Raw genomic sequence first — 14,344 nt, 5'->3', positions numbered from 1 at the left:
ATAATTTCTATTCCCAATCTAATTTCATCTTCAGTAATAATATGATTGCCTTGTGTATTTTCATAAATGTCCATCATGATAATTCACACAACATAGGAATTGTTTATTATCATTTCAAACCTGAACCAGCTACCAGAACCTCTATTCGCAGATCTATTACTACATGACAATTATATTTTGTATTTCCTTTGCAGAATCTCCGAGTTTATCTCGTTTTGAAAATTCCCAACAATATATAGATTGTCTAGTGACTTCGCTGCATCTCGTCCCGTTTCCAATGGTTTCGCCGGACCTCATAAACGTTTTTTATATTGGACATGAGGCTCAACTCGAAATGAGATGCGCACCTGGGGCCGGCTGTTTTCGCAGACCTCTCCAAATCAGCACCGAAAACGCTAGTCTTCTACAAATCACGGCTCGACTCGCTACTATTATTTATATTTTCTATGGTGCCGGTCCCGCCAGACCCTAACTGCCCGACGCAGCCCGGGCACCGCCTGAGAAACGGCAAGGCTCTCGAAGATTTGGACGATGATGTGCAGTTGGTGCACAAGCTTGAAGATGAGCTCCGGGGCAAAAAACGGCCGCATGGCTCATGTGCCAGCACCGAGAACCCCCTCAAGCAAGGAAAACTCACCACAGCAAAAACGGCAGGCCCGGGCGAGCAGTCTGATGCAAGAGACAACGAAGACCGCGGTCTACGAGCTAATATCGCCCAAGACCCCAGTTTACGAGCCGCCCAAAACCCCAGTTTACGAGCCGCCCAAGACCCCAGTTTACGAGCCGGTATCGCTGAAAGCAACAGTGCAGAACCCCCCGAAAAGACCCCCCCAGGCGAAACGCAGTGGAACAAGGAAACCGAGTTCTACAAGAACACCCCCTCCAAGTCGTTCCGGCAGTACGACTTGGCGTGCGACAGAGTCAAGGATTTCTACCAGGAGCAGCACGAGCACCAGACCGTGGCCTACAACATCCAGGCACGGATCAACTTCAAAAGCAAGGTGCGGGCCAGGATGTCCGTATGGGAGGGGCTCGAGAAGCTCAACAAATTGCTTGATGAAAGCGATCCCGACACGGAGCTCAGCCAGATCGACCATGCGTTGCAAACGGCCGAGGCCATCCGGCGTGACCACAAGCCGCGCTGGATGCAGCTCGTGGGGCTCATCCACGACTTGGGCAAGCTTCTCTATTTCTTCGACTCGCGTGGCCAGTGGGACGTGGTGGGCGACACGTTTCCTGTGGGGTGCCGGTTCCTGAAGAAGATCATTTTCAGCGACAGCTTCCGCAGAAACCCGGACTTCTCCAACCCGCTCTACAACACCAAGTTCGGCATCTACTCGAAGAAGTGCGGCCTCGATTCCGTCATGCTCAGCTGGGGCCACGACGAGTACATGTATCACATTGCCAAGACCAACTCCACGCTCCCGCCCGAGGCCTTGGCCATGATCCGCTACCATTCGTTCTACCCCTGGCACCATGAAAACGCATACAAGTACCTCATGAACGACGAGGACGTCCAGCTCTTGGAGGCGGTGCGGTCGTTCAACAAGTACGACCTTTACTCGAAAGCCGACGACTGCTACAATGTGGAGGACATCAAGCCGTACTATAAGGAGCTCATTGACGAGTTTTTCTCGGAGAGGGTCATTGAATTCTAGAGACCAGGAAGTGTGTTTTTAAGATTCCCAGGAAGTGCGTCTTTCAGATTCTTAGGAAGCGTCTCTTTCAGATTACCAGATAGTGTGTCTTTCAGATTATCAGGAAGTGTCTCTTTCAGAACACCAGGAAGTGTGTCTTACAGAACACCAGGAAGTGTCTCTTTCAGAACACCAGGAAGTGTCTTTTTAAGAATACCAGATAGTGTCTCTTTCAGATTATCAGATAGTGTGTCTTACAGAACACCAGGAAGTGTCTTTTTAAGAATACCAGATAGTGTCTCTTTCAGATTACCAGGAAGTGTCTCTTTCAGATTACCAGGAAGTGTCTTTTCAGATTACCAGGAAGTGTCTCTTTCAGATTACCAGATATTGTCTCTTTCCGAACACCAGATATTGTCCCTTTCAGATTGGCTGTTGCATTTCCTGGAAGAGGCTTGCTTACTGGAAGCAACAGCTATAGAAAAATTCTTTGAAGCCACTGCTCTTGTTGCTAAGGAGGCATATGCTTATTCAGTGTGGCCCGAGGTTTTGCGTCGGGCCCGATGTTTCTTGGACATCCCGGCCACCCTCCTGTCGCTGTCCATGCGTGTGATAATCCCATGCGATGCCATAGATCAACGGTCTCCTAGGTCTGGATTGGTTCATGAAGCAGATTTACTTTTGGGTGCGTGCCATTTAGCAGACCCAGAGATCGTGGCGTCCACGACACTCTCTTCAAGGCGCAGAAAGTCTTTAGATATATTATTAATGTTTATGATACAAGGTATGGAGATGCGAGGGGCTTTGGCACTGGTGCCGACCTCATGCCTGAACAAGGTCGATCATACCGAAGTACTGCTCAATGCCATGGACGCCTGGACTCTTCCACATGTCGTCGTACAAGGTCAAAATCGTGACGTCACCCCCGGTATATTCCATGATTGTCTGGAGTGCAATTAGCTGGTTCTCCTTGCTGGGAACATTGTTCCCGTAGACGTCTCCTTTATGTGGGTAGCCCGTTTCTGTGATGAAGGCCGACTTCGAACAAAGCTTGGCCACCTGTGCTTGCTGTGCAGTGATGTATTCACCTGCCTGGTAAGCATACAAATTGGTGTTGAAGTAGGAATGGGGGTTCACGCCCACGAAGTCAATCTCGGATTCCGTGCATAAGCTGGGATTGTTGATGAACGTCACGGGAGGCTCGGACGTGGTGATCTGGCCCGTCCAGCCGGCATCGCTCAAGAGAGCCTTGACACTGGCGATTTTGCTGATCAACTCGGAAACAGTGCAGTAATTCTCGTTCACGGCCTCGTTGCCCACGGTGAAAAAGTCAAACACGTCCCACCCGTTGGTTTTGGCCCAAGCCACCACCAGAGTCACATAATCGTCGATGGAGTCCACGCCTTCAGAGGAGATCCAAAAGCCCTGGTTGACAGTGATGCCGAGTTCCAAACAGAGGGGGAGCACTGCTTCGACCACATAGCAGTCGGCTCCGTAGAGTCTGACTTTGCTGATGCCCTTGGACTTGACAAAGTTCAAGTCGCTCTCAATGACGTCGTAGGTCTTGCACGTGCCGTCATTGTTGTAAGGCGAATACACAATCACAGAAGGGGGGCTGATGTACCCGGAGGCCACGGAGGTTGAGGTGGACGAAGTAGATGTTTGCGTGGGAGTCGCGGTAGTGGTCTGAGTGGTGGCTTCAGTGGTGGTCTGAGTAGTAGCTTCAGTGGTCGCTTCTGTAGTAGCTTCTGTAGTAGCTTCGGTAGTAGCTTCAGTAGTAGCTTTAGTAGGCTCAGTAGTAGCTTCGGTAGTAGCTTCAGTAGTAGCTTCAGTAGTAGCTTCGGTAGTAGCTTCAGTAGTAGCTTCAGTAGTAGCTTCAGTAGTAGGCTCAGTAGTAGCTTCAGTAGTAGGCTCAGTCGTAACTTCGGTAGTAGCTTCAGTAGTAGCTTCGGTAGTAGCTTCAGTAGTAGCTTCAGTAGTAGCTTTAGTAGGCTCAGTAGTAGCTTCGGTAGTAGCTTCAGTAGTAGGCTCAGTAGTAGCTTCGGTAGTAGCTTCAGTAGTAGCTTTAGTAGGCTCAGTAGTAGCTTCGGTAGTAGCTTCTGTAGTAGGCTCAGTAGTAGCTTCAGTAGTAGCCTGAGTCTGAGTAGTAGCCTGAGTCTGAGTAGTAGCCTCAGTCGTAACTTCAGTAGTAGGCTCAGTCGATATTTCCGCGGAAACCCCAATATCAGCGCCCGTGGCAGCGTCTGGGATCACTGTGGCTTCAACAGTCTCAACAACCTCAGTGGTCTCGATAGCAGGCCCAGCCGTCAGGGTCGTTTTAACATTGGTCGTGATGGCAGGAGAAGTAGTAGTAGTAACGTCAGGCTGCGCAGTGTTTTTTGCCGCAGTAGTCTTTTTATCGTCAGCAGCAGTTTCGGAGCTTGTCACAGGAACAGCAGAAGTAACCGCTGCAGGAATCGGCGTTGTGGTCTCGGCCGCCTGGGCAGTCTCAAGAGTAGGCACCACAGCAGTCGGAGTGGCCTGGCCGGCAGGCGTGTCGCTGGTTTCTTCGGTGTATACCGAAGTGGTGGTGGCTTGCGTGGTGGCCCATTGGCCGTCGTATTTGGTGAATGTATACCTGACGCCGTTGGAAATGAAAATCTCAACGGGGGGCAACCAGATCGTGGTGGTGCCGGTAATATAGGTTTTGGTGGACGTGACAGTGTCTGCCTCGTGGTACCTGGTGACCACCAAAGGAAGGGGAGCGGCCACAATGACCTGCAAAAGAACAAGCAAAGTGAGGAGGTATATCATGGTTGAAAAATCTTTGTATTGGTTCTGTCGCCTAGTCTGAAAGTGTGTAGGCGGTGCAACGAAGCGAGAGTGTTTGAGATGGCGAGCTGTAGATTGCGCTAAAAGAGTGTGGGAGAAGTAACGAACGAATGAGTTTTTGCTGGTTGAAAAGGCCGGTTTCCAGCCCGGGCCGTGCCGGGGTATTTATATTGGGCCGCTTCGTTGGGGCATTGTGTGAACCCAAGGTGCTGGCTGGCTTGACGTAACTAGCTGGTTCGCTTGACGTATTTCGCTGGCCCTTTTGACAGGTTTCGCTGGCGGCGAAATGGGCCCTTGCACAGCCGCATTGGGAAAGCGCCAGCGTGTGTGCAGGCTGCGCGAGGCGCGCTGTTCCCCTTTGGGCACAAGATCAACCGAATGCGACGTGAATGGCCGAGATTGGGCGCGGCCCTCGTCTTACGCCTGTACATAGGGCAATCTACTTAATTAAAACTATAACTAGCCAGCATAACTCTGTGCAGCCGCTGATGTCATGTTCGTGATTTTCTTGTCCGGGCTCTGACATCTCACTTTACTAACACGGACTTGTGAGATATACGACCTCGAGACGTGATGGAGACGACCCGATGGATTGAAATACTAGACGATTTCCAAACCTTAAAGTTTCACAAGAATCATTTGCATCCAGGGGGATTTGAGCGTCTGCGGTGGGAAGTATGGCCGGGGCCCTCCTAGGCTTGGTGTTATAGAATGTGTTTCATGAAGCCAGCTTGCACATAAGCCGACTTGGCGATATGCCGAAACAAGAAGTTGGACCTACAGGCCGGTGTTACGATATCCCGAACCAAAATGGCAGACTTCGCAAAATTGACAAAATTGGCAAAATTCGCAGACTTGATAGACTTGGCAGACACGCATTTTTGATCCCATGCCGAACAGGACGGGCGTCTGTATTTCTAGCCTTCGGCTGCCACCACGGCCTGTATGAACCATTGTGCTAGATTACCAGCAGATGCATACAAGCACGACGTGGGTCGTTTACGACCCCGAAAGTTTCATGGGTCACTAGCCAAGCGCCAAAGAATAAAAAACAAAAAACGTAGAGACAGGCTGAAGACCCGCAACTGGAAGGCGCGGCCTCAGCCAAAGCGAATTAGTGACATGGATTAGTAGTATGTTTATACACGGATCCAGGGATCCCGCCGGGAGCTCGGCCACGTGACCAGCTGCGCTCTCAGGCCAATGTTTCAAACACCCTCTCCAAGGTGTCGGGGTCTATGGTGCCGGTGGTCTTCAAGTATTTCAAGAGCGCCTTCGCCAACTGGAGAATCTGGTCGTTCGTCAAGTTGAAGACAGCCATTTGCAAGAGCTTGCTCGAGCTGATGTTGGACGACGCAATGAATGTCTGGAGGTACAAGTACGAGAACGAACCCATCAAAAGCTGGCAGTCGAAGCGGTCGGTCATGCCGCCGTGGCCCGGAATGGTGTCGCCGAAATCCTTGATGCCAAACGCGCGTTTCAAGCCGCTGGCAAAGAAACCGCCAAACGGCGCAATCAAAGACGCGAACGTGGCAAGCACCGCCGCGTGGAAGTACACGGGCTTGAAGAAAATCACGTCCATGCCCACCAACTCCGCGATGTTCGCGGGCAACTGGTACAACTGCGAAATGAACACGGGGTTGGGCTCGCAGTGCGGGTAGTTGTAGATGGTGGTGTTCAAGTTGGTGGCAGGGCAGATCAAGTAGTCGGACTTGGACAAGAAGTACGAGATGACCACGGCCGCAAAGCCCGTGCAGATCCACGCGCCAAGGAAACCCTCGACGGTCTTTTTGGGCGAGATCTCAATCAACTGCGTGCGGCCAAAGGTGATGCCACAGAGGTACGCGAAAATGTCGTTGACGATGACCAAGGCCAGGGGAAGGAAGAACCAGAAGATGCCCGACAAGATGTTGTCGATGATGAGATGCGACTGGAACACCACAATGATCAAGGTCATGTGCGACGCGCACAACTGCGCGAACTGGAACTTGTAGAAGCCCTTTTTCAAGGTGGACACGAAGAAAATGAACCCGGCAAGATACAACGAGTACGACACCATCTTGTGGTTCTTGTACCACAACACCAACATGGACGACACGTGGATCTCGTTCAAAAACCCGACTATGGACTCGCCGTCCAAGTAGTACACGGTGGCAATCAAAAAGTACCAGTTCAAGATCTTGTTGTAGGGGAGGTTCTTGTCTCGGGCCGGCTCCGAGGTCATGGTGATGATCTCTTTGAAGATGAGGATCTGGCAGAGCACCACAAACAAAATAAGCGGGAAGTGGCCGGACTGGAGAAGCACGAAGAACCCGAAGAGCATGACCAACGACCAGATGGTTCTGGTGACGAAGGCCTGTTTTTTCTTTTCTTTTTCATTGACCACGGCGTTTTTCTGCGGTGGCTGGTCTTTTTGGGTTTTGGCGGGCGCCGCGGTTTTGGAGGTTCCGCTGCGCGCGGCCGGACTGGCGGTTTTTTCCATGTTTGTGTGTTTTAGACGTGCCGCTCAAACTAATCGGGGGGAATAGGAGTACAATGGATAGAGTGGCCGGGTGTTTTTGGAGGACTTCGCACAACAAACCAAGACGGGTCTACGCAGTAGTATTAGCAAGGTCTGCGGCACGTGATGCTGAGGGGCGGCGCCGGCACGGAGTACGCTGTTTGAAAAAATGCCAGACTGCTGTCACTGAAAGAAGAAAGACAAAGGAAAAAAGAGTATTAAATTCTGAAATAGGCCCACGGCCGCCGGCTGGATGGAGATGCCATTTACTGGTGCGTTGATTCGCAGGTGCAGTACGCGAGCACCGGTTGGGCAGCGCAGGTCCTGCACACAGCACCGGCGGCCGTGGGACGCGGACGCTGCCGTGCGGCGCTGGCTGTGTCTAGATCTCTGGGGCCCGGCAGAGCGGGGTCAGAGGGCACGTGACCTTGCTTTTCGGCGGTTTTCCGGTCGTGGTCCCGTGGCGTACTTGGACACGGCGGCGCGCCAATTTCACGTGCAAGCGGCCGCGGGCCGGGGCCTCCCAGATGCAGGCGGGGCGCTGATAAGCGGCGCGGGCGCGGGTCACGGGACGCGTCGATGTGTTCTCGGTTTTTTAAGTTCTTCGTCGGGGCGACATTGTCGCGGCAGTCACGTGACAGATCAGATTGCGACATTGTCTGCGTGGTCACGTGCCCTCTCCGCGACTTTGCGCGACTGTCCCGCGATGTCGTGCCCCAAAAAAGCGGCGACAGCAGCGGAGAAAAGGACTCTTCTGCCCATACAATCCAACCGTCCCCCCGTATATGTCTACTATCCAAAACTTAAACTCATTTGGTATGTCCCGTGATTTGCCGGCCCAACGTCTGCCTGTATACTAACCCCCAGATCCTTTTGCCGACACCGGTGATACCGAAGCTCAGGAAAATAACTACATCCATATCCGTATCCAGCAGCGTAACGGTCGTAAGACCTTGACGACTGTGCAGGGATTGCCCACCGAGTATGATTTGAAGAAAATCTTGAAGGTGTTGAAGAAGGACTTTGCCTGTAACGGAAGTATTGTGAAGGACACGGCTTTGGGTGAGGTTATCCAGTTGCAAGGAGATCAGAGAGTTAAAGTGTCGGAGTTTTTGACGGGCCAGTTGGCCTTGCCCAAGAAGAAAATCAAGATCCACGGTTTCTGAGCGTTTCCGAGGCGTTTTTTCGGCTTTGGTGTGCCGTTGATCTTGCGTTTATACTGCAAGTAGTCAATTAATACTGGAAGGAGAGAAATGTAGAAGGGCGGCGTTGCTCGACGGCACAGCCGCCTTTGTAGACGGGACAGGAGATTTTTCTGGATAAAGTGGCGTTTCGTATCTTAGACGTGAACAGGATGGCGTGGCGTGGCTCTAGATTTAGGTTTTTGGTTCTGATATTTTTGTGGCCCTTTCCGGTCGTCGCTGCTTGTTGAAAACTGGCCCGGGAGCAAATATGCTAGGGCGAGAATAGGCGCGAGAAGCCAGGGGAAGAATGCTGGAGCAGAGAAAGTGAAGGCAAAAAGGGAGAAAGGAGAAAGAACAAAAAGAGAGAGGAGAAAGTAAACAGGGAGAAATCAAAAAGAGGAAATCAGAAAAGGAGAAATCAGAAAAGGGGAAATCAGAAAAACAGATGCCTGGAGGTGAAAAGCAGAACCCTGGCCAGTCTTGTCAATTCATCCCCCGTTGTTTCTCGATATGTCAAAATGGCAAGTTGGCCCCGGCCAGCGGCGCGCATTTTCGGGCCGCCGCAAAAAGGGCCATCGCCATTGGGAAGCCTCAGTCTCCAAACCCGAAGCTGAACTCAAAAACGAACATCGCACGGCCATCAGAGATCCAGGAAATTGAAATCTTGCAAATAAAAAATCTTGCCTATTTCGATATCTGTCAGTCGAGAACAAAGGCCCGAACGCCCCTCAGAACCCAAAGCCAACTCAAAGCCAAGACAGAGCAATTTCGAGCCAATTTCGAGCCAACCCAAAGCCAACTCAGAGTCAACTCAAAGACAACTCACAATAAATTTGAAGCCATTTCAATCCATTCAAATCCATTCAAATCCATTTCAATCCATTCAAATCCATTCAAATCCATTTCAATCCATTCAAAGCCATTCAAATCCATTCAAAGCCATTCAAATCCATTCAAAGCCATTCAAAGCCATTCAAAGCCATTCAAAGCCATTCAAAGCCATTCAAAGCCATTCAAAAACAAGTTGTACCGATTTCAAGCAATTTGAAGCCCACTCAAAGCCTACTCAACCAGGCCAAACCACAACTGAATCCTACAACAGATCCATTTAAGATTCTTCAGCAAGCCACGCACCCGGGCCTCACATTAAATCACGCAAAGCCTCAGCACAGCACCCCGTCTGCTAGACCCACGTGTCCAAAATGCCCGGCGATCTCAACTTGAAGAAATCATGGAACCCGGCGCTCATGAAAAACCAGAAAAAGGTCTGGGAGCGCGAGCAGCAGGCCCTTGCCGAGCTCCAGTCCATCAAACAACGCCAGAAGGAAATAGCCCAGGAGCGCGAGAAAGAACACATGATCCGTCTCCAGTACGGCAGTGATCCGTCCAGCATGCCCACCAAGGATAAGCTCGAGCTCAACAAACTCGGGTGGATGTACAACGACGGACCCAAAACAACGGCGGACGACGGCTCGGGGTTCCGCGAGGTGGACGAGGATTTCTTGGCGCGGTCCGACGAAATCCAGCTGCTAGTCCGCGGAAACAAGGCGGTCCAGCCGGCCGTGGGCAGCCGCTTTGAGAAGGTGGCTGCGGTGGGACGCCTGGCGCCGTCCGCGCTTCTAAGTGACGATCCGCTTTTGCTGATTCGCCGCGAGCATTTCAAGAAACGAGCCGATAACAGAGACCGCTCGCCCAGCCGTCTGCATGGGGAGGGGAGTTCCAGGACACTTCACGACTCTCGTTCCAGGCACCGCGATTCGCGTGAACGGAAGGAGGGCCGTGATCGGCCCGGAGATAGAAGGGGCCATGGGCGTGACTCGCGCAGCCATCGTTCTGGAGATACCAGAGAAGGCCACGGGTCTGAGGAGAGCACTGGGGGACATCGTTCCCCGGACGGTGGTAATGCGTATCGCTCTGGGAATATGGCCAACGGTCCTCGTCTTGGGGAGAAAGGCACTGGGTATTCTTCTCGGGATAATAATACTGGGTATGGAACTCGGGATAATAATACTGGGTATCGTTCTCGGGATAATAATACTGGGTATCGTTCTCGGGACGGTAATACCGGGTATCGCTCTCGGGACTGTAATACCGAGCATCGCTCTCGGGACAATAATACTGGATATCGCTCTCGGGATAGTAATACCGAGTATCGATCTCGGGATAATAATACTGGATATCGCTCTCGGGACAGCAATCCCAATCATCCCCCTCGGGACTCCAGGTAGAACCTTCACAGCATCTCATGGCATCAACAATCACGATACGCTCACATACAACGACAGGGGAAGTCAACGCAAGAGCCACATCTCGGGCGAGAGAATACCCAGCCAAGGAAACGAGAACAAGACACCTTCCAGAGAACCAAAACAACGTGATCTGCCGCGACAAACACTAGCAGTCTTTTGCCCCAACTTCACAGCCTCTATAAATATTTGGCTCGCCCTCAGATTTGGCGCACCGCCTTTTGGACCGGCCATGAAAGAGGCTTTGAATCTCGCTGTCTACCCCGCTTATTGTACGAAATTGTACCGATCTCCAAGATCTGGCGGGCCTTGAAAGGCAGAGTGGCAACTTTGCCTGGTGCTTAAAGGCCAGCTGCGAATGATGGCTCCATTGATGCTTTGGATGTACAAGCGTCCTGATCTTGTCCAAAACCATGAACTAATTGCGGGGATTCACATACCATGGCGGACAGGCGTATGGCCATTCTCCTTGGCGGTGTAACCTTATGGCCAATGGCAACACCACACACGGCACTTGATTTTTTGGCTTTGCGCAGCCCCACAGTCGGGATCCTCCAATCGAAAACAACGGCGCTTTGAGGCCACAGCTGGCCTTGCCACGGATGTCGCAGACTTTAAGTATTTGGATCTGCAACGCCGTGCATGTTTCAGTCACAACCGTGCATGCTTCTTTGCAACGCGATGCCACCACGCTGACTTTGCCTCCCATCAAATCTGGCAATTCCAACCCCGGTCTCATTGCTGCAGCATTCTCCGCTCACAGTCATTGCACAGTATTGCAAGCAAACCCACCTCATAGCCGTCGCCACAGGATACACCGTTGACTGTCCACTGATAGGTGACTGTCGCCAGGCTTTGCCTCAGAAACCTCACCGAAAGTGGCAATTCGGTAGTTGGAATTGGAAAGAGCATTGGGAACCACGAGTCGCAATACTCCAAGCGGCTTTGGCCGGGAACAATTCCGATCCGATATGGTCCATACAAGCAAGCTTCGAAGTAGCCGCATAAGGCATTCGCCACCTCCGCCGTTTTTGAATGGAAAGTCACATTTTGCGTCTTTTGCAATGCGTTTTCGCCCGGGTAAACGAACTCGAAAATAGCAGCAGGCTCGCAAGCAGGGAAACAACTGTTTAGCTTGGCGACATACGGCCGCCTGGGCCACGTATTAGTGCCAAGGTCGGCATAGACCGGCTGGATGAAACTGCGCATTTCCTGCGGGATCATCACGGGTGAAAGACCCCGGAAAACACTGAGGATCTCGGGCGCTGCCTCGTTGCACGCAAAGGAGCCCAATAGTTCCGACACCACCAAGTGGAAAGATGCCAATTTGGGGCGCCCCATATATCTGACATCGCCTAAAACTAGCTCGACGTTTGTGGGCCATTGGCCGCATAGCCGAATAAGAGTCGGAAAGCATTTGGGGTTCTTTTCGACTGCGGTGACCTTATCGGCCTTCCGCGCAAATTTCATCACGATTTCTATCAACGGCCCGCGGCCGGGCCCGATCACGAGGATGTTGAGCCGATCGTGTATGTGGCTTAAATCGGAAACAGCCATTTCGACTGCTAGCTCATACTGCCGGTACTTCGTGCGGTCTTTTTCAAATGTCTCATATACATCTAGTTCCATGTCCACTGAGAGCGGCTGGAGCGGATCAATGAGCATATCCGAAAATGGGGCTAGTTTCGGTTCGCTGATCGATCGCCAGAATACAAAGGGGTGCTCGGCGCTGATCTCGTGACTAACGAGAAGAGCAGGGGAGGAAGTCTTCTTCATGAGTTCAGCAGCTCCCTCATACATTTGAGCGAGGCTGGCATCATCCGCTCGAGTTAAGTACGCAGCCGTATATTTGAGACATTTGTAGCGGCGAATGGTCAGTTTTGAAACCGGGCCATGAAGCTTGAGAACTAAAGACGGACCTTGGGTATGTTTTTCCATGTAATCCCGGAGCTTTGAAATAAAGGGTAGGCTCTCCAAAACGGGAACTACGATGGCTGTTTTGTGATCAGTTTTTTCTAATGTTTGACATAGTTCAGAGAAGTCTGCCCATTCTGGAAGGCTTAGTAGTGTGGTGACATTTAGCAGACTTGGAAGATATGAAAGTTCTTGTAGAAGCTCGTCAGTAGAGCACGCCAGAGTCCGAAGTAGGACATGCGATGCACTTGTACCTGTTTTGCATACACCATATTGGTCTGTGCTGACGCTGGGAACGTAGAAATTGGCAGGTTGTTCGATAGGCTCTATGCCTTCTAAAACTATTCCAAAGGGCATGGCAGGGAGTGGTATGAGTTTGACGGACGGTCGTCGCTATCTTAAACGTCCTGTTAAGCCGCTGTCTGTTTTATTTCCGAGCTCAACTTTTCAGGATGCGTCGAGAAGGATCTCAAAAGGAAGTTGAGAAGTTGATGTCAAGCCTGTGTATTTGACGCGTCTTGCGGGGTATTCCGCTCAAAAAAGGATACGATAAACTGCAGTAGACTAACTCACTGAAGTAGTGGCAAAGTGCAAAGCTAACGAGCAAAAATAAGAGATTCCACGTCGAACGATGTGAATCTGTTTATGCACCACTGCTGTTCTGGTGTGCTTTCCAAATAGACCAATGTATCTAGTCTACGCTTCACGCAGAAAAACAAATGTCGGATGGAAGCAGCAACTTTTATTCAGCTGGGAAGCAAAATGTCAAATTAGAAAAAAACATTAATCGTGTTGGCTGCCAGACTTACACCGATTTTTTTGGTAAAGACTCTCGAGTCTCAAAGAGGAAATAAACACTCTGTCGCTCAAGGTGTGCGTGTGAGTTCTCAACGCTGATTCGCGCATGAACTGTCTTTGGGGTGGTATCCGTCGAGCAAACAAATCAACGAAATTGATTTAAGCCTGAAAGCTTCATTGACTTCAACTTGCCCTATTTGGGCTCGTGTCTCTGGAGGCAATCAAAATCAAAATAAATCTGTTCTAGGAAAATTGTCTAATCGCGTGAGACGCGAGGCATGCGCGCAGGTCGTGTCCTCAGATACCTAGGCGATCTCAAATACGACGAATTTCAGACGCAGCGCAGAAAATGCAACGACTCCAGTGAAAGACACGTGCACTTCTTGGCCAACATAACCTTCCAGGCATCTTCACAAAACAACTTTCGGAGTCTGCAGCTCACGTCTCTGTCTACTTTATATTAACACCAGGTTCACCTCTTTAAATCTTGCCATGAGCGGCAGGCCCAGATATCTCACCGACACCGAGCGGGCCAAAATCCTCGAGTTTCTGGACATGATCCACTACTCGCCACGTTACAACGACGACCACTGTGAGTACCGTCACGTGATGCTCCCCAAGAATATGTTGAAGGCGATTCCGCAAGACTACTTCAACCCCGAGACCGGCACCTTGCGTATTTTGATGGAGGAAGAATGGAGGGGCTTGGGCATCACCCAGTCTTTGGGATGGGTGCACTATGAGACCCATGCGCCGGAGCCGCATATCTTGCTTTTTAAGCGTCCGCTAAATTTTGATCAGTAGAGCGAGGATTGTGACAAACGTACGGGTTTTATTTAGTGTTTCTGCACTGTGAATACCCAGTGTCAAGAATAATAAGGGTGTCAGTGTTGAACTCGGACATAGATACAACATGATTTTTGGATGGCAGAGTCTTTATCAGCATGTCCCTATATCTCGAGTCTGTAATTATATTGAGGATGTCCAGGAATTGCTTTTCCGGCAACGACGCTCTCATCAGACAGAGGCGTCTCTGGACGTGCTCCCCTGGCTGTTTTGACTGCGTATTCACCGAGCTGACAGGCGTTCCGTGAGACGGCATGTGCAAAGTAAGTACAATGTTTTCTAATGCACACACAAATGGATTTCTTTTTTGAATCGCCACTTCACGCTGCATGGGCTTCTAAAGATGTTTTTACCCCGCTTTCACTAGATGCCTTTTTCTTGAGCTTTTTCTGCAGCCACCTTTTATCT

The 14,344-nt window shown here is 50.9% G+C and overlaps 7 protein-coding genes across 7 annotated transcripts; 4 read left to right on the top strand and 3 right to left on the bottom strand.

Annotated features, from left to right (window-relative positions):
* Window positions 1-339: 339 nt before the first annotated feature.
* Window positions 340-1,658, top strand: METBIDRAFT_78343 (uncharacterized protein; the record flags this gene model as incomplete). Its single annotated transcript, XM_018858868.1, has 2 exons — window positions 340-356; window positions 503-1,658. The coding sequence occupies 2 exons, from the start codon at window positions 340-342 to the stop codon at window positions 1,656-1,658; spliced, it is 1,173 nt and encodes a 390-aa protein (XP_018711868.1).
* An 801-nt stretch (window positions 1,659-2,459) lies between these two features.
* On the bottom strand, window positions 2,460-4,430 carry SCW11 (putative glucan endo-1,3-beta-D-glucosidase; the record flags this gene model as incomplete). Its single annotated transcript, XM_018857581.1, has 2 exons — window positions 2,460-3,428; window positions 4,065-4,430. 2 exons carry the CDS (start codon window positions 4,428-4,430, stop codon window positions 2,460-2,462), a joined length of 1,335 nt encoding a protein of 444 aa, XP_018711867.1.
* A 1,213-nt stretch (window positions 4,431-5,643) lies between these two features.
* CDS1 (phosphatidate cytidylyltransferase) lies at window positions 5,644-6,930 on the bottom strand (the record flags this gene model as incomplete). Its single annotated transcript, XM_018858867.1, has 1 exon — window positions 5,644-6,930. The coding sequence occupies one exon, from the start codon at window positions 6,928-6,930 to the stop codon at window positions 5,644-5,646; it is 1,287 nt and encodes a 428-aa protein (XP_018711866.1).
* An 803-nt stretch (window positions 6,931-7,733) lies between these two features.
* On the top strand, window positions 7,734-8,114 carry SUI1 (translation initiation factor eIF1; the record flags this gene model as incomplete). Its single annotated transcript, XM_018857562.1, has 2 exons — window positions 7,734-7,764; window positions 7,816-8,114. The coding sequence occupies 2 exons, from the start codon at window positions 7,734-7,736 to the stop codon at window positions 8,112-8,114; spliced, it is 330 nt and encodes a 109-aa protein (XP_018711865.1).
* A 1,220-nt stretch (window positions 8,115-9,334) lies between these two features.
* On the top strand, window positions 9,335-9,967 carry METBIDRAFT_15483 (U2-type spliceosomal complex subunit; the record flags this gene model as incomplete). The annotated part of the gene is made up of 1 exon (XM_018854602.1): window positions 9,335-9,967. A coding segment is annotated over one exon (633 nt), but the record flags the coding sequence as incomplete, so codon positions are not given.
* A 1,221-nt stretch (window positions 9,968-11,188) lies between these two features.
* On the bottom strand, window positions 11,189-12,064 carry METBIDRAFT_23997 (PRMT5-domain-containing protein; the record flags this gene model as incomplete). Its single annotated transcript, XM_018855274.1, has 1 exon — window positions 11,189-12,064. A coding segment is annotated over one exon (876 nt), but the record flags the coding sequence as incomplete, so codon positions are not given.
* A 1,166-nt stretch (window positions 12,065-13,230) lies between these two features.
* CKS1 (cyclin-dependent protein kinase regulatory subunit) lies at window positions 13,231-14,340 on the top strand. The gene has a single exon (XM_018855942.1). It carries the CDS (start codon window positions 13,583-13,585, stop codon window positions 13,892-13,894), a length of 312 nt encoding a protein of 103 aa, XP_018711862.1. The 5' UTR covers window positions 13,231-13,582; the 3' UTR covers window positions 13,895-14,340.
* Window positions 14,341-14,344: the final 4 nt, after the last annotated feature.

The sequence above is a fragment of the Metschnikowia bicuspidata genome (genome assembly GCF_001664035.1).
Source record: "Metschnikowia bicuspidata var. bicuspidata NRRL YB-4993 chromosome Unknown METBIscaffold_3, whole genome shotgun sequence".
Taxonomy (NCBI): domain Eukaryota; kingdom Fungi; phylum Ascomycota; class Pichiomycetes; order Serinales; family Metschnikowiaceae; genus Metschnikowia; species Metschnikowia bicuspidata.
Note: the sequence above shows the minus strand (reverse complement) of the source record. Positions and strands in the feature narration are given on the sequence as shown.

Excerpts from the sequence above, each read along its gene's own strand:
- CKS1 (XM_018855942.1), top strand. The coding sequence starts at position 13,583 with ATGAGCGGCAGGCCCAGATATCTCACCGACACCGAGCGGGCCAAAATC.